This window comes from Neurospora tetrasperma, assembly GCF_000213175.1.
Source record: "Neurospora tetrasperma FGSC 2508 unplaced genomic scaffold NEUTE1scaffold_6, whole genome shotgun sequence".
Lineage (NCBI taxonomy): Eukaryota > Fungi > Ascomycota > Sordariomycetes > Sordariales > Sordariaceae > Neurospora > Neurospora tetrasperma.
The window spans coordinates 2,533,179-2,550,935 of NW_009799104.1; the positions used below are offsets into that span (position 1 = coordinate 2,533,179).

A 17,757-nucleotide genomic window follows, 5' to 3' on the forward strand; every position below is an offset into this window, starting at 1 on the left:
CATTTAGTTTTTTTGCAACAGATACGCTGACTCCACTTGACGCTCACGGTGTTTGGAAGGAACTGGAATGCCGCCTGGCAAAGACATCGATAACCTTAAGAATGACCAAAACTGGAAAGTTCCACCAGCCTCGAGTCCACGTCTGGGAAACCAAAGTTCAAGTCCGACCGCCAAAGTGCACGGTCCGTTGCGCCTTGAAATTTACTTGGTTTCCATCGATTGCCCGTTCTTTGCATCCTCTGTAGGCCAGAACGGTTTGTTAGCACCTTGTATTCGCACAGCAAGGTAGTAGGTAACTTGGGCTTGGGCATCATGTAATGACTGTACCGTGGACACGTGCTTGTTCAAACCATCAGCGACTCCATCCAATCCAAAGGGTCCAGACAACTCCCTCACTTCGCTTCGTATCCACTAGCAACGGAAGTGACCCACATGCGATACTCCAGCAAAAACCCCTCCTGGCCCTACCCACCTCAGCCCCGAAAGACATCATTGCATTCCTCCTGACAAACCATCACCGACTCATCAGCGAGCTTTGTCTTTTCTTTGTTTCTCTGGACCACACAATCGGCTACAACCACCCTAACCACCCTTTCGGAAACGAGCAAGATCCTACAACAAGCAAACAGCGCTGCGTTTGTTTCACAATACAACTTTTTCACCAGTCCGCCGCAATGAGCGCCGACTCCAACGATCTTCTCGAAGCCTTCAAGGCAGCCGCTCTGTCGGTGACTAAGCTCTACAAGACCACCGGTCCCGCCGTTGCAAAGGCGCGCACCGAGGGCTATCAAGACTGTCTCGACGATCTTCTGGCGTTTCTCGACAGGAGGAGGTTGGGCTTGAGTGACGGCGAAGGATGGATAATTCGGAGTTGGGCGACGGAGCGCCTGGACGGTCGGGATCTCCCCACGGTAGAGAGCGACGATGACGACAAGATCGAGCCCGCACTATCGCCCCAGGCGCAATCTTTGGATCCCATTCAAGAGGAGGATTCAATGAGAGATTCGCCACCTGCCCCTGCTGTCTTCGGAAACCCTCAAGAAGAACAACAACAACCACAACAGGAATACGAACAGCCACAGCAGGAGCACCAGCAGCAGCAGCAGCGACAGCCGCCTTCCAACCCGGACGACTTCCAGATTGTGGTCCCAACGCAGGAAACATTCACCTTTCAATCAGCACACCCCTTTCCTCATGAGGAGGCGATGAAGTTGGAGAATCTGGCGCTTTCCGATGCTCCTAGGAATCGCTCCGTTTCGACCTCGACAAGTTCGCGGAACAACAGAAACCGCGCACTTAGACAGTCTGCTACACGAACACTTGGCCGTGGCGCAGGACAAAAGCGAAAGGTGGTCGACCTTGCAGAATTCTTTCGAATCGACAACTTTGGGCCTGGCAATGACAAGGATCCCTTCAACCAGAACTCGAAAAGGAGCCGCCACACCTAAACACAGACATGACGGAACGCCTTCTTCGCTAGATAGACGACAGATGCCTCACGGCAGAGGTACATCATGGGCATGGGGTACAACCTGGGCTTCATCGCGGCGGGGAACATTCAAACCAACACATTTGCATTTCTCTGCGGTCAAGGGCTAGCGTAACTGGAGGATTGTGGCATTTACTGGGAGGAATCCAGGTTAGGCTGGGAAGGGCATCATTTTCGGGGAGAGGTAGCGATTTGCACCTAGGGCGTTGGGACACCATTATACCATCAAAGATGTGCTAGTGTACTCTTTCTCTTTAGCTGGGGGTTTCTTTCTCTTGTATCGATGTTTTTGGAGTTAGACTTGCACGGTGATAGGTTAGCATGGTTTTGTGTTTATGGAATTTCTCGGTGCCTTTACTCTCCATGACATAGGAACTGCCTCGGGGTATGTTTGCAGGTCATGTTCGGACTCGTGTATCATAGTCAGATGGATGAACTTCCTGGATTTATCGCTCCATCTAGCGCTGGAGGCGAGGTGTGTGGGATTGAAGATTTGGCGGCTTGTCACAAACGGCGGAGAGCTATAAGCAATGGTGTCTCGAGACTGAGGCATATAATGATACCCCTTTTCTCCAGTGTACGACACGAGGTTGGGTTAAGGTCCTAGATGCATAGTGTCATCCGAATGTGGTTTGTATGAACGTTCAGTCCCGTCTTGAGTTCCAGGGACAATATCGAGTAAGCTCAAAGCCCATCTGATGTCAAGGTGAAATTAAATATCAGATTTGCCTGTGAGGTGCTTCAGTCAAACAAAAATCGATTGACCACATCTTGCTCCGTTGAGAGCAGGAGACCATCCGCTTTTTCATGCGTAAACTTTTGAGACTTTACGAGATTTTCTGTGTCAAGGAAAACAGGGGATTGGGATTTCTTTTGTTGAATCTTCATATTTGTAAGGATGATGTTCAAGTCCAGATAGTGCTCACTTGCCTGTGACTACATTCAGTCTGATCCATGCCCTTCCACTAATCATCGCCGTTCTGGCCTCTTTGCTCCTCCAGGTCACTGGAATGACCACTCACTCTCATGAAACTGTTGCTCCTCCTACGGCCGTCTCGCATATCACATACTTACGCTACTCTATTTTACAGCAAATTGGTGTGATGTGTTTCGTGAGGCAGCACACCTCCTCAGACACAAACCCTGCGTCCTTCACGATCTTCCCCTTAAATGCCTCCCCTCTTTCGCACTCAAGCGCTCAACACTTATCCACATCCTACGCATCTGACGTCGCTCCGAATGAACCCAATCTCCATTTTCGTAGAAAGAACGACAGAGCGAGGCTCTCCAAATCCTCGTATCTGCGCACTTGCAGCAACATCCTACAGAGGAAGAACCTCTTGATCCTCTTCCTCGTCTCAGAACGATCTCTTCCCTGAACCACCGTCACCCTCAGCACGGTCCCACCGCCACCTCCAAGCACAAACAAGGACAATCCTCTCATCCAAAACAAGACACCGCATCGTCCTGGCTCTGGTGACATTAGGCGTAGCTTCCATTGTCGCTGACATCTTTGTTGCCCTGGTAACCTGCGACTTGGATGGGGAGAGCGCAAAGAGGGTAACGGACACGAGGAAGTGGTTGCACGTGTTCGGCACGGTGGTCAGCTCGCCTTTATTGGTCGGGTTGGTGGCGGTGGTTTAGGCTTTTGGAGCTGGGTGAGTTTTTAATTTCGTTTCTTTTCCCGCTTGCTTCCTACAAAGAAAATTGATTATTTGTTGGCTGACAGGCCATGCCGTATAATCGCGGCTTCGAAAGCTTCTTTGGAGAGTAGTTTCACTGGCTGGATGCCATGGCTATCGTTGCTAGCTTTGCTGTAGATGTTGTTATCAAGGAGATCGCGGAGCTCATCATTGTCCTGCGTCTTTGGAGGTTTACTGAGATTATCGAAGAGCTTAGTGTGGGGGTGTATAGGCCGTGGAGCAGATGAGGAAGAGAGTTGAGGATCGGAGGCGTGGATCTCGAACTGAGGAGAGGAACAGCAGATCAACTTGATACATGTAAGAGGTTTGACGACGGTGAGCTCAGCTAGTGCAGCAATGGTTTTAAGAGGATAGGGGGCATAAACGTCATCGAGGATGCAACGATGAGTTGAGTGAAGCTTTGTACGATTAAAGGCTATGGTTGAGTGACTGACTGATAATTTAGGCCATGGGAATGGCTCGGTCTCTGGCTAGTGTAACTCCAAGCAGCAGCGGCCAACAGAGGAAGTGGGTGTGACGCCGTATTCAGCAAGTTACACATGATGTTTCAAGCATATTACACATCGTATTTGCCGTCTGAACGTCGTTCAACTGCCGTGAAAGCCCGTGTTGGTGGGAGAAAGGTGCGACATCCCTACCTACTGTACAATGTGAGGTTGCGGTAAAAGCAAAGCGGAGAAGCGCCCGAGGCACCGTGTGGATGGATGAGCTGCTTGGATCGCTGCGAACCGAACCGCGGTGCAGTGCAGATCGCTGATCGCTGGTTTACGTGAGGCTCTTCCTGACTGTCGAAGTCATCCAAACGTTGGTTCTTATATCTTCCGCCTAGTTGAGATCTTGTCCCAGCTGCTCCGTTACTTTTGCTCATGCGGACCGTTTTGGGCGTGGGTGACACGGCGAACTTGGTTAATTCACTTTGTGTGATGTGAAGCGAGTCTTCTGACCCTCTTGCAATCGCCGGGAGATGGACATGTCGGCAGCGTACTTGAACCTCTCGAAATGTCGACAGGAGGAGCTTAGATGCATGAAAGCATACGTCCGTGGGGGATGAGAAAAGGTGCAGCTGTCAGGGGGGCCCGTCCGCCGTCGTCGGTCAGTTTGCGCCATTGAAGAAGCCCAGCGGTTTCCTGTGACTTTTGTGCTTGGTCTCCCCCACTTCAAAATCCACAGACACAGACCCCGGGCGGCTGTATTCTCAGTTCGCTACGGGAGCGGTGCATTGCGGCCGATTGGGCTGCCATTGGCGAATCAGCACGCACCCTCCGTTCATTTGGTTTTCAAGTCATGCATGTCCAGACAGAGTACTTAAGTTACAGTAGTTTCCTCAACTCCAGGCGGGTACATGGAAATTACACTACACTACATAGTGCAACAAACTTTCAAAGGCTTTAGACTCTATCATTGCTACGTAACTGCAATCGCATCAGTCAAGTCATCGCTGAGCCTCTCCTCAAAACGGCGCCGGCAACAGTCTTCTCATTCTGGCGGAACCGCATGGCGGGGAGACTGAGGACTGTGGAGAGACCTGGGGTCCTCATGGATCCCAACATGCGGGAGCGCAGGGGAAGAGCGAGGATCGCGAATTTAGCGTAGACTCCAAACTCCAGCTGGCGATCTCTTTTCTCTCACCAACTTCACCACATGTCCCCCAATGTTTGCTGCGAAATGAACACTGGCCCTTGTGACGCTCGGCCTCCATGAAAACGAACAGGCTACAGAGGCGTTTCGGGACATGAAATTGCGGCATCAAAACTGCATCTCGGTCATGCTCAACCTGGACTAGCGTGCCTTGGGTTGACATGCTACATCATACATCGATACAAACAGACCCCGGGGTGGTTGACATGCTCCAGGGGGCTTTCGCGAACGACGAACGAACGGAACCAACTCTTGACTCTCACAGGTCACCGTCCGTCAGTCAACAATGGCTTTGACAGGGACCAGGATTTCGAATATAGACGGACTAACTCTCTGCCCCTACTACTATGTATACTACTTACTACATTGGGAGCTCTACATACGAGTGTAGGCACGCTACTTAGCCATATTCCCCAGGTTCTCGGACCTTTCATCAACCACTCTTTTCTCTTCTCTTCTCCCGTCTCCACTTACTTTTTACCCTTGACAACACCCACACCGCGTGTCCACTCCCTTCACACTCTCTCTTTTCTCGTCCTCGCTGCCTCTCTTTGCTCTCTCCTGCCCCTTCGATATCATTGGAAGAGAAAACCAAGCAGGAAAGAGCAATATCCAATCGTTTTTCTTTCTGGGTCTAGACTCATCGTTCCATATCTACCTACTGGACCGGCCTTCTTATATACAAGGTCATCTGATCCCTTTTCCCACCTAATACATATCTTCCTTCCTTACCTACCTACTTGCCGACTTACTCTCTCTCATTTCCTGCCCGTGTTGTGAAAGTAATTGCTAATCTTCGTCTTCTTTTGTTTGTTGTTGTTCCGTCTTTATCCTCAAGCAACCTAATTCATCAAGACCTACCCAACCGCCAAAATGAAGGCCGCTCTCCTCCCCCTCGCCGCCATGTTCGCCGTTGCCGCGGCCCAAACCACCTCCGTCTGCGCCGCCGCCTACATTGTCGAGACCTGCCTCGGCACCGAGAACAGCAGGCTCGCCTTGTGCGGCCGTGATGACTACGGCTGCAAGTGCGCGCAGTATCCCAACATCATTGCCTGCTACAACAACTGCCCCAACGATCCCCGCAAAGGTAAGACTGCTGCTCCCCTTCCTTTTTTTTCTCCCTCTGATTACTTTCTCTTTTTGTAATTTCCTTTTCAATTATACTAACACGTCGTTCTCCCCGTAATTAGCATCCGCCATGGGCGACCGTGATACCTGGTGTGCTCTTGACAAGCAATACCCGTCCTCCACCAGCAAGGTCGCTGTCGCCACCACCAGCCTGAACACCGCTCCCGCTGCCGCTGCCACCACCGCTGCCACTACCGCCGTCTCTTCCAGCGGCAGCGACAACGAGAATACTGGCGACGCCAACACTACCGCCACGGGCGCCGCGTCGAGCAACACCGCCTCCGCCCCTTCGACCTCCGCGACTGGCAACGCCGCTGGTGAGGTTCTTGTGAGCACCGGCGGCTTGCTGGCTGCTTTTGCTGGTGTCGTTGCTGCTGTGCTCTAAGTTACCGGTCGAGAGCGGTAACTGATTGACTGTATAACCAGTTGGCGTTCTATTTAATATGGGGAGTTGGGAGCGGTTAACGGTCAAAGTCTTGCTCTTTGAATTGCGAAGAAAGAGGAAAGTTTCTTTTAAGGGGCGTCAAAAAATGAAAAGGCTGATGTCAAGTGTCGTTGTGTTTTGGGGTAAATCTGTGTCCGAATACCGCGAGGGGTGTGGATAGCTGAATTGGGGACACAATGTGGGTGTAATCGAAGAGCATGGAAGTTGTGCTGCACACGACCTCGCCCTAAGAATGGGGGACCAGTCTCGCAGACACTGCGACACTCCATGTCAACTGTAGCTGGGAATGTGAAGGAGAGACGGGGGGGTGTTGGGGGGTTGTGCTTGGCGGACTTTGGGGTAATATGTAATGAGGTACTATGATATGTAATGTTTGAATGAACATGATATGTTCTCACGTTCTACTAATGCTTGTTTCTCAACCTGCCAGACACATCAGCATGTATGGATGACTATCATCACGCTGAATTTGAACATGACGAGTGTCCCTCTCTTGTTCAACACGTTCATTACCATTCTATAGTTCTTGTCCCGTTGTCCCCACTGTCAAGACGTTCATTACCATTCTGATTTTGACTTCCTTTTGCCAACCTCCTCATATCGTACACTTACTTCATTCTTCAGCTGTTCTGGGTTCAAGCCTCAGCATCCCCTCCCAACGCTTCAAATCCCGCCTCGCGCGTTTCTAACGGCAAAACGTCTCCTCCCTCCTGGCTTCCTTTTCCGGTATCCATCTTGACTTCGGGTGCGGTGCTGACCAGCATACGCTTCAACGCGGCACGCCCGGGATCCTCTTTGCTTCCGGGCTCCGGCATGCTTGCAGGCTCGGTCCAACTTTCGTCAATTTCGTCTTCTTTGACCTCCCTGATATTCTTGCCGTGTGGGCCGGCCGGGTCGGGCAGGTTACGGCCATGGTGGAAAATGTAGGTCGGCGCCGGCGCACCCTGCTCGGGATTCTCATGCTTCGGTTGCTGAGCTTCGGGGTGGCTCTGATGGGCGGTGCCGGGGGCCTTTGCCCGTGGGTTCTGCGAAGCCGAGCCGCCTGCGGAGGCGGACGGGTTACCTTGGGCGAAGGCACCGCCGGAGCGGATCGATTCGGCCGCGAGGGAATCCGGAGGGACGGGGCCGGGACCTTCGTGCTTGGGAGGGACGTTTTCGGTGGTGACCTGGATAAGACTCTGCATTAGTTGAGTTGTACGGACGGAGGATGGTTTAGGCACAACAGGTGTATCGAAGATGAACGTGAACATGGAATAGGGAGTTGAAACCTACCTTCTGACCCTTCGGCATGGTGGAAAGGTGCGACAGGTTTCTTGTGAATCGATAGGTACGAGGAGTAAGCGTATCTAGCTGTGTTGGTGGAGTTTCGTTGCTTCTTGGCTGTACGCAGGAGCTTTCTGAGTCCGACTTGTATTTCTCAGGTGGAGGTAACTGAGAGAGGTGCTTTAGCTGTTCTGTGAGAAGAGGTCGATCTGTTTTGGAACGTAATGGACGTGCAAGACAGCAGCATGATGTCACAGCTGATGATGTCATGATGTTGCTGCCTTCGCAGTTTGATGGTTGAGTCTGTGCTGCTGCATCTTGCACGCTCCTTGTACCTAGGTACCATCCAGGAGTTTGCGGATAGACTTGCTGATACGTGATATGCGCCATAGTCGGTGAGGTGGTGTGTACCTTGACTACATGGGAGATCGGGCTTCTCGGAAAATTGGTTCCATTGGCGATCTGCACCTGGGTACTCTCTCAGGAACTTCAACTCCAATCAATATCCCAATGCCTGGTCCTCTTACGCAGACACCTGCCTTAAGAGACACACGGGGATCGCGGAGGGTTCCATGTTGTTCCACATTATGCAGAAGCAGTTCCCGTTTTCGGGCCGCCCGTCAACGGCTGATACAACGACCACGCTGCAAACCACTCCAATACACACCAGCAAGTACATAGATAGTATCAAGATTCTGCATATCCATGACTATGCAGATTATCCACTTAACCATGGTGCTGCAGTCTGGTCCGGATCACTTCCCCCTTCCCTAGACTTGCCGTGGAGTATCTGTTTGTCAGAACACGTTCTGAGACCCCATGATTGATGTATACAAGCCAGATACATCGCGGAGACTAGCAAGTCGTTCAATGACACTACACTACAAACGCCCAGGTCAGAAGCCAATATCTTGATGATCTTGTTGCGCAAATGTCTAAAGAGATGACCCGGCTTTTGATAATCTGCTAACCTTTCCAGGCCAGTGTTCCTAGAGGCCCCTCCTACCTCCGGTACTCATCAATGTGATCTTCTGTTTCTTCTTCTTTCCACCTTTGGCGCCACCGCCGGCCTTAGCACCGCCCACCGCGGAAGCGGCAGCGGCAGCACTGCTGCTACCAGCACCATTCTCGAGGCCCATTGCCTCCATCTGGAAAGCGATATCCTGCGTGCTCAGACTGTCTATAACATCATCATCCTTCAACCAGCCATCATCAACCGGGTTCTTGGGCACCATGTATTCCGGCTCATCCCCATGAATAGCCGGCGTACCCCAGACCGTCCTTTGTGCACTCGGGCTGGTACTCATCTCTGACAGGGTACCAAATCCAGTCCTTGGATTTGGTGGTGTCGTACTTGGCGCTTCCGCACCAAGAGGGATGAAGTCGTCCATGTTCACCGGGGGCCGATCCGCATCGGCATTACCATACCGAATGATCCCTTCCTCTGCTAACGGGCCCGCCTGACGCCTGGCACCACGGATAGCAGCGGCTTCCAGGCGCTCTGCCTGCAGACGCTCACGCTCCTCCTGAGCAATTTTGTCCTTATTTCGCTTACGCCGGCGCTCGATCTCCTCCTTGAAGGTTTCAAGAACCTCAGGGGTAACGATGTCAGTCCAGTTGCATTCGAGGAAGCTGATGAGACATCCTCGGGGTAGATGACCCAAGTATTTGGCGCGTTTCCGCATGACATCGTCGACGGCGTTGCCTGTAGAGATATGCTCAACCCTTGGAAGAAGTGTGGTTGGGAATTCAGAGAAAGAGCCAAATTGGGTCTTTAAAATCCTAATGTCCAAGGGTGAGAGGTAAAGATGCGGAGGTGCAGAGTAGAAAAAGAAATCAAGGTCCTCATCACGCTTCCTGGACTGGGATCCGGCAGCGGCCGATGTTGCAAGTGCCGTTGTCTGGCTAGAATCAAGCTCCTTCAACTTCTCCTTTGCCGTATGAACTGCCCTGATGGCTTTCTGGGTCCATTCGTTATCTTCGTGGAACATCAGTTCATCTTCTTTCTCCTGCTTGGTTAAGTCGTCCACTTCTTGGTCATACTGCTCTTCCATATACCCGGTAGTACCCTTCATGATCCTTGCATAATCCAGAACATTGGCGGCAAAGTGCCAGGGGATGTCATCGCCCGATTGCAGTACCTCTGCAGCGCCTTCTTTGGGTAGTGCGAGAGTGCTCTTTGCATTGCGCGCCATTAGACGCAGCACTACATCCTCGCCTGGCCGGGGGAGGGCGCTCTCTTGACCGGCATAGAACCTGACCGGGCGAACTTCGTTTAGGTAGACTGTATCATCGCAGATGGGGCACTTTCTCCATCGATTCTGCTTCTTTTCCGGGTGTGAGCGGCCGTCATCATTGGGCATCGTATTCATGAACCGGATAAGACATGGCAGACAGAAAATGTGGCCGCATTTCGCCATGCGTGGCGCGACGGGCTCCGAAAGACAGATTGGGCATGAGGTCTGTTGCGACTCTGTTGAAGCAACGATCTGTAGGATATCGGTCCATTCGAGATGTTCGTCTGCGTCTGATGCTTGCGCCGTGTAATTGCCACCGGGTGACACGACGAATCGGTAATTGGCATGAACATAGCGAGCCTTGTCCATAGAATGGTAGCCGGAACCAACGCCATAGCTAGGGTTTCGGCGATAAGAGCGGGAGGAATAGCTGTGAGTGCTGTCGTAGACTGGGCGAGGCGGAGGGTTTAAATTCAGCAAATGTGTAATGGAGGTCTGTCCGCGACGGCTCGAAGCATTCCGCATAGCTCGCATTTCGGCCAAAATGTCTTCGTCATCATTCACACGGCTCTGCTGCCGCATTGCGCCGGGGCGCCTCATGTCTCTATGTTGCCGTCTGGCGCCCTGATTCCTCCGTGGGGCGGATTGTGAAGCGCTTGATCCCTGGGTTTGACCTGTACCTTGGCGTCGAGCGGAATCAAAGCCCACAGGTGGGGGTGCTTGCGAGGAGGCTTGCGAGAAGTTGGAGGTTTGAGGAGCGGAAAGGGACTTGCCCGGGGCTGATAGGGTCGAGTTCATATTTGGCAGAAGGCGTTGATGGCTTGAGTGAGCGTGCTCCTCTTGCGGTGGATCAGATGCTTCGCTTTCAAGTACCTGGTCTCCAGTAGTTCTCCGGTGGCAAGACAACCCTAACAATGCTTCACTAAGCTGTCAGCACCTTTTCCCATAAAGCGGCCCCGACATGCGGCAGGGTTTACAAATCCCGACAAAAGGAAGATTGAGAAGCTGACGAGGTTGACTGATGCATAATACCTTATTGTCCTAATCACCTCACGGTTGTCATATCTCTTGGCGTTGCAGGGAGACAATGACGTCTGTTATCTCAGACGCGAGGTCTTTGCTCTCTGGGAATGGAAACAACCTCGTGATGCAAAGACCGACGCACGGGATGAAATATGGACACAAGGATAACAGAAGATGAGCGGCAAAGACTTGGTAACGCTAGTATATGAAATTAGGTTTGAGAAGGGGTCCAGATTCGGACCCCATGAGGAATTGGAACGAGCAGGAAGTTGGAGGACGGGCAGGAGTCTCTCGTTGCCGTACCTAAGAGATACGCGGGGCAAATGGCAACTGAAGGTGGGAGCGAGGCGCTGCAACTTTCCAGGCGTTGCGGTACCCCAAACAGGTACTGGCCAAAAGTGCCTGCCCTGTCATGTCCAGTGTCAGCTGACTACGATTCTGTAAGTATTGGCCCCTGATTGTGCATATAGTTCATATGCTGTGGAAGACCGCAAGGTCGCTATGCGTTGACTGGCATATATGCAGAAGGGAGAGCTACAGTGTAGTGGGAGACAGGGATTTGTAATCGCGCTTAAATGCAGTTAGATGGCAGGATTTGGTTATGCAGTCCTTGAGGTATGCATCTGCAGGGGCCGATATCTTAGTGTGCACTACTTCCCGTCATGCCTTCCTCCACAATCGCGGTGGCCGTTGCAAAACTGCCACAACGCTGCACGCACCATCTTTTAATATACTGACAGCCTAAATTGCTGGTGAAACTCGAATGAAAGGATTTTCTTATTTAAACTTAGAGTATTGGTATTTACTACTTCGTAGTATGACGCCTGCATCGCAATACTTTCAGCAAGCCAACACCTCGGACTGTGACATAATGGCCCCTAGTACGGAGGGACTGTGTGTTGACCCAGTTGGACAAAAAATGACGAACAGGGGCGACTATGGATCTTGCATATGGAAATTGGACTCAAGATTAGCACCTGGTCATGTCTGTATAATCATTGGTTGACGGTGATTATAGGGATCTCATCAAGGCACTGCGAAATCCGTGCGGGGTGTAGCAAACATAAGAATTCAAAGTGTATCCTCGATTACAAATGCCCAAATCATGCTTAGCTTCCCACATCCAGTACATTGATGTCCATGATAACTTGGAATAAATCGACAATTGAGAGAGCAATATTGGAAACTTTTGGACAACGTCATCACCGTTGCGCCTGTTCTTTCACTAAGTCCAATCTCCCCTGGTTCCATACCGCGTGATCATATTTCAGAGTGAGACGCCGGAAGGACCTAGTTCAGGTACTGTTGACAGGAATAAGTATTAAACATACGACTAAGTTTAGGTGGAGTAGCTAGGACGGTTTCCTGCCATCATCATGTGCCTTCCATCGTTCGGGTGCATCATGAGAGAGCAACAAAAGCAGAAGGGTAACAGATCAAAAGGACAAAAGATTCTGAGATGCGTAAGGGGCCTATCCACCCGGGCATGAGCGCACGATTGATTGCATGTGCGCTTCTATCTGACAATAAGTGCCCAATGACATGAGAGAAATAACAAAGCCAAAGACGCATTGCATCCCACCAATTCATCAACCTTCCAGCCCATGGGGAATATTTAGAACGAGACTATGACAGCAATAAGGAAGAAATAGGAAGAATCAATCACGCTCAATGCACTATCCTTGTCTCTAAGCGAACTTGTGCTTGAGCTTACTGAAGAAACCACTGACTCGGTTCTTCTTCTTTCTCTCTGGGGTGGTAGAGGTAGAGAGCGTGGTCGTGGTTGTGGTCTCAGGGCCAGTGGTAACAGTAGGCTGCTCAGTCACCTTGCCATTGCCATTGGCAGCCGGCGGGAACCCCTCCGTAGTTGTCGGCATTGTTGGAGTGACCGGTGTCTCAGCGGGCTTGGAAGCAGCGGCTGTTGAACCATTGGCTGCCGTGCCATTGGTTGTTGCCTTTGTGGACGACTCACCAACAGGCTCAGTGGGCTTGACCTCGTGTAGGAGTTCAGCCTCAACAGCCTTCTTGTCGGCTACTACCTCGACGGGCTTGACTTCCTGTAAAAGTTGGGCCTCGACTGCAGTCTTCTCCGCTACAACGTCGGCATTGGCTGCGGCTTCGGGAGCCTTACCGGCCTCTGTGATGGAATCCTTGACGGTTCCTGGAACCGCCGAGGCAAAGGCTAGCGGGATGGACTCCGTGGGCTTCACAGTCTTCAGCAGCTCATTCTCAACGGCCTTCTTCTCCTCAACAGCGGCAGGATAAGCAGCAGCCTCGGGAGACTCATCAGCTTGCTGTAGGGAATCCCTGACTTCTGATGGAACCGACACGGCAACGGCAGGGGGCTCGGCCCGTGTGGGCTTCACCTCTCTCAGCAGCTCGGCCTCAACGGCCTGCTTCTCCAAGACTGCGGCGGCATTGGTAGTAGCTTCAGGCGACTCGCCAGCCTTCTCAATGGAATCCTTGACCTCAATAGGAACGGCTGCAGAAATCCCCTCAACGCGTGATGCCTTTTCTGCCGCGAGAGACCTCTCGACCTCGGCAGAAGTAGGAAGAGCCTGACTGTTTTGGAACGCGGGTTGAAGCGATGTAGGGAGAATACTCTGGACCGCTTGTGGTAGGTGGCCAGTGACGTCTGGCACACTCGGGAGGCTGCTTGCAACAGTCGATGTAGCGTCAGCGGCAGTCTGCTGGACTGAGCTAGCAGTGTTGGCGGCGGTTTCCTGCACCTGGGTACCGGCACTAGCAGCAACATTGGCAGCACTGCCAAGCACATCACTGGTGGTGTCTTTGGCGGTATTCGCGGTGGTACCAAGAGCTTCGCTGGCGCTTTGAACGGCACCAGGGATCTTGCTACCAACATTTACCGCGGCGTTTGCGGTGCTCTCGAGCACACCGGGGAGCTTGTCGGCGGCGACAGTGGCAGCGCCGACAACAGCAGCAGCGGCGGCATTACCGGCGAATGCAACGGCATCAGCAAGGGACAAGTCAGTCTCAGCCTTTTCAGTGCCATGTCCAGCAGTGCCCTCGGAGGTGGAGGGGGCCTTGGAAACCTTGTGCATTAGCTCATCCTCAACGGCGGCCTTGCCCTTTACCTCCTCGGCTATACCACTTGCGCCGGGCTCCACGTGGGCCTTCTCCTGACTTTTCTTAACAGCCTCGGGAACCGTACAGTCGTCCAAGGGAACCTGGGCAGCCAAGGCAGCAGTGGTTGAGACGGGAGTGACAGTGTTGATGAAGACATCGCTGTTGCTAGTAATGGGAAGACTGGATTCGGGGATCATGTTCTTGGAAATCGGAGGCAATGCGGCGTCGAGGCCGGGAATCCGATCGGCGCTGTTCTCGTATGATTCCTTATCAAGTGTAACATTGGTGTTGATGTCTGCAGCCCTGACGTCATCGGGAATCTTCTCGCCGGGCGCGAGCTTGAAGGGGTTGAGAGCACCCTCAGTTGCAGGAAGAGGGTCGACTTTGAAGTCGGTCTGCGCGCCAGTGGCAACGATAGGGGTAGCAACAGGTGATGTGCTGAAATCGACGCCAGGAATGCGGTCGCTCTTTTCGTATGACTCTTTATCTAGAGTAACGTGGGTTTCGACATTCTGGGTCGAGATGCTATCAGGGATCTTCTCGCCGGGCTTGAGGTCGATGGGGTTGAGAGCGCCATCTGTGGCAGGAAGAGGGCTCACGCTGAAGGTCTTGTCGCCGTCGGCCGCAGGGGTCTCAACCCAGCCACCTGGAGGGCCGTGGTTCTTCTTGTTCTCTAGAGGGTTGCTGACAGATTGCGCAGTCGTATCAGGAGTTACAGTGTTGAGTGCGCTCATGATGGTCTCTGCAAAGCTGGGCTCTCCTGTATTGCTGCTCCCTTCTGCCTTGCGGTTCTCATTCGACATGGCTTGTTGCTCGGGTTCTTGTGTTGATGTGTCTGTGGTTCTGATGAGGTTCTGGGGTAGCAAAACGTTGTTTTCGTTTCCTTCGTGGTCTTTTTCTTGTGGTGCGGTGTGATCGGTGGTCCAGCGTCCGTCCACAACAAACTGTTGAATGTGATTGCGTCAGTGCTTGGTCAGAGAGTTGGATGGTTTGTGTCTCGTTTATATGTGAGAATTTGGAAAGTGAAAGGTAAGCGGGAAACAGGACGAGGAGGTAAGGAGGGGTTGCGCTTGGATGACGAAGCAGGAGCGCGACTGCCCGTTCGCTGCCCTGGTCTGCCCCTGCCCGGCTGGAAAATCCCATTCCACCTGTACCCTCGTCTCTCTGGCAACCAACTTGGCAACACGACAGAGCGCATGCGATAATGCCACCCGAAGAGGCGCCAGAACGCTGCCAAACACCTCCCAGGAGCAAGGCAATGTATGGCAGTGATGAAATAAAGTAAGCTGCAGCTCCACACTAGTGCAGAGACCCTGCTTGTTCGTGTGCAACACGCCGGCTTGGAGAGACCACCGATGTATTTCTGGAGCTTAGTGCTCCATTATTTAGTTGCGTTCCAGCCAGTCACGGCCTCGCTTGCGGCTCCGGCCTGGCTCGTTTATTGGGGACCCTGGTGGCTCTCTACCGTCACGCGATGTTGCGTTGCGTCATAGCCAACCTAAGGAATGGGACCCAGCAACCGCCCGAGGCCGCTGTAGCACGGCCGCGGATCACACTGGAAATGGAGCATCAAACATTTCCACACTTGCGACAGGGAAAGCAGCCCCAAGGCAAGTGAGCAATGTCGTTCTCCAGCGCTTTTCGAATTGCTCATTTCCCAAAATCCGGCTTGACATCAACCTCGGGGGGCAATGGGTAAGAAGAATGCGCTTGCATCCTTGGACGCCCCCCTTTTTGACTCGTCTGCTGGTTGCTGTGTCCTCCTCGTTCTTTTGTAAGCGCGCAACTGCGATGCAAAATGGTGTCGACTCGGTGCCAGCCTCGAGGAACTAAAGGCATCAAAGCTGCAACATCATAGGTTGGCCTTACAGCAACTGATGTAAGTCGTTCCCCATCCACCCCACACAAAGCCTGGAGGGCAGCGGGGCCAGCATACAGCGCCGCGCAGCGAGCGCAAATAGAATTGACGAATGGGGTATTATGGGCAATTTGGGGAGAAGACCAGACGGAATCATCACCGACCTTGTAGTAGACCTTCTCTTCGAAATCGGGAAGCATGACTGTCTTTTCAAAATGGTCGCCAACCTTGTCGAGCTGTTCACTCTTGGACCAGCCGTCAAAGGTGCCAGTCACGTAGACCTCCTCAGCGGCGTGCGGCCTGTTCATTTCGTCAGCACACAATTCGCAGAAAGAGATGACATGGTGCTACACAACCACCATCGTGACACCGCAACGATGGATGCGTTCATGGTACTTCACACCCGCCCGACACTTGCAGGCTGGTGCGCGAGTTAGGTTGGGATGGCAGCGGTGGTGCATTCAGATGAGGGGCCGCTTTCTGGCTCCTGTCTCGCGATCCAATGCCTCCATGCACAATGGGAGATCATCGCGCATTGGATGGCGGCCTTGGACGGACGACCGCATGTTGCCGCTTCTTGCAATGTGCCGGAATGAAACGATGCGGGAGGGATTGGATGGAACTGCGCGACTAACCATCTGAAGGTAAAAGTGCCCATTGTCAGCTTGTTGATTCGTGCACTGGCTCAGGCTTTCGAGACTGGATGTCGCTTCTTGGATCGAAATTGCTTTTCGAGCTCGAATCCGACTAATGATGTGCTCGTGAGAGATACGGTTTGTTTGGCGAGTACGTGGATGACAAAGAGGTCGGTGGTCGCGTGAAACTGAAGGGTCGGGTGGTTGTTTGGAGATTATAGATGCAAAGGAGTGGCGCAACACTGCTTTGCTCTTCCTGACTGTCGCTGACGTCAGGTTAGTTGGTAGTAGCGTATTTGGTGGTTGGAGATTCGGGGAGGAAGATGGTTGCAGTTTGGAGATGCAACAAGATAGGTAGGAAATTAACCAGTTCAAAAGTTGGACGCGACGAGGGGAAGAGTCCAGAAGAAGTCACAGAGGGAATGAAGGTTCCAAAGAGGAAGAAGAAAAAGAAAAAAAAAGAAAAAAAGAGAAAAAAAAAAAAAAAAAAAAAAAGAAAAAAAGAAGGACAAGAAAAAAGCCCAAGAAGAAACAATGGCGAAAAAAAAAAATGCCCCTTGCAGTGATCCTCTAGTACAACCTGGGCCACCTAGGTAGTTACCTCTACTCTAGCTCCTCAGTTTTTTTGGATCGATCGGAAAGGAGGAGCCCGCAATTCATGGAAATTGGACCTGGCTGCTGCAAAGAGAGACTCAAGAGGGACCAAAGAGGAGACCCAAAAACCTTGGGTCAGAGAGCCCATCCACTGGGACCAGAGACCGGGCAGTGGGCTTGCAAGGGGCGGCCGCCAGGGCAGGGCAGCAGGGATGCGAGGCTCCACATCCGACGGGTCCTCCACAGGCTGTTAAGAATCGCTTCGTTTGTCTGAAGCGAGCACGGCACGCCCCATTTTCCCGTCCTCCATGCTGCTGTGCAAGCTGTGTGCACCATCATCGACCACTTCCCTTATCAACAAACCGTGTCCGTCACCGCCATCTGCTCCGTTATCAATGGGGAAAACAGTTCAATTTCCGATTCCAGGCGTCAAGTCCGTGTCAGTTACAAACGTGCCGCAGTTCATTGGACGACAGCAACAAAGACAAGACAATCAGATGGGAGGCCAAGAGGGGAAGGATGCTTGAAGTGCTTACCGTGACGAGAAGCCAACCGTCCAGGGTACAAAATCCTTTCTCAACTGTGCCATGTAACCTCAGCCTCTTGCCCAGCGCATTGCTTGCACTAATGTTGCCATTGTTTACTGTTCAGCCTCTT

The 17,757-nt window shown here is 52.3% G+C and overlaps 8 protein-coding genes across 8 annotated transcripts; 3 read left to right on the forward strand and 5 right to left on the reverse strand.

Annotated features, from left to right (window-relative positions):
• Positions 1–101: 101 nt before the first annotated feature.
• On the forward strand, positions 102–1,702 carry NEUTE1DRAFT_132098 (uncharacterized protein; the record flags this gene model as incomplete). Its single annotated transcript, XM_009856253.1, has 2 exons — positions 102–182; positions 357–1,702. 2 exons carry the CDS (start codon positions 102–104, stop codon positions 1,446–1,448), a joined length of 1,173 nt encoding a protein of 390 aa, XP_009854555.1.
• Positions 1,703–1,798: 96 nt separating this feature from the next.
• On the reverse strand, positions 1,799–2,064 carry NEUTE1DRAFT_118257 (uncharacterized protein; the record flags this gene model as incomplete). Its single annotated transcript, XM_009856254.1, has 1 exon — positions 1,799–2,064. The coding sequence occupies one exon, from the start codon at positions 2,040–2,042 to the stop codon at positions 1,806–1,808; it is 237 nt and encodes a 78-aa protein (XP_009854556.1).
• Positions 2,065–5,583: 3,519 nt separating this feature from the next.
• NEUTE1DRAFT_132099 (uncharacterized protein) lies at positions 5,584–6,343 on the forward strand (the record flags this gene model as incomplete). Its single annotated transcript, XM_009856255.1, has 2 exons — positions 5,584–5,917; positions 6,021–6,343. The coding sequence occupies 2 exons, from the start codon at positions 5,704–5,706 to the stop codon at positions 6,341–6,343; spliced, it is 537 nt and encodes a 178-aa protein (XP_009854557.1).
• Positions 6,344–6,445: 102 nt separating this feature from the next.
• On the reverse strand, positions 6,446–6,810 carry NEUTE1DRAFT_118258 (uncharacterized protein; the record flags this gene model as incomplete). The annotated part of the gene is made up of 1 exon (XM_009856256.1): positions 6,446–6,810. The coding sequence occupies one exon, from the start codon at positions 6,670–6,672 to the stop codon at positions 6,472–6,474; it is 201 nt and encodes a 66-aa protein (XP_009854558.1).
• Positions 6,811–6,894: 84 nt separating this feature from the next.
• Positions 6,895–7,744, reverse strand: NEUTE1DRAFT_88135 (uncharacterized protein; the record flags this gene model as incomplete). The annotated part of the gene is made up of 1 exon (XM_009856257.1): positions 6,895–7,744. One exon carries the CDS (start codon positions 7,651–7,653, stop codon positions 7,039–7,041), a length of 615 nt encoding a protein of 204 aa, XP_009854559.1.
• Positions 7,745–8,253: 509 nt separating this feature from the next.
• Positions 8,254–8,493, forward strand: NEUTE1DRAFT_104064 (uncharacterized protein; the record flags this gene model as incomplete). Its single annotated transcript, XM_009856258.1, has 1 exon — positions 8,254–8,493. The coding sequence occupies one exon, from the start codon at positions 8,254–8,256 to the stop codon at positions 8,491–8,493; it is 240 nt and encodes a 79-aa protein (XP_009854560.1).
• A 63-nt stretch (positions 8,494–8,556) lies between these two features.
• NEUTE1DRAFT_88138 (uncharacterized protein) lies at positions 8,557–10,704 on the reverse strand (the record flags this gene model as incomplete). Its single annotated transcript, XM_009856259.1, has 1 exon — positions 8,557–10,704. One exon carries the CDS (start codon positions 10,699–10,701, stop codon positions 8,656–8,658), a length of 2,046 nt encoding a protein of 681 aa, XP_009854561.1.
• Positions 10,705–12,222: 1,518 nt separating this feature from the next.
• NEUTE1DRAFT_148908 (uncharacterized protein) lies at positions 12,223–16,179 on the reverse strand (the record flags this gene model as incomplete). The annotated part of the gene is made up of 2 exons (XM_009856260.1): positions 12,223–14,957; positions 15,883–16,179. 2 exons carry the CDS (start codon positions 16,177–16,179, stop codon positions 12,615–12,617), a joined length of 2,640 nt encoding a protein of 879 aa, XP_009854562.1.
• Between the last annotated feature and the right edge of the window lie 1,578 nt (positions 16,180–17,757).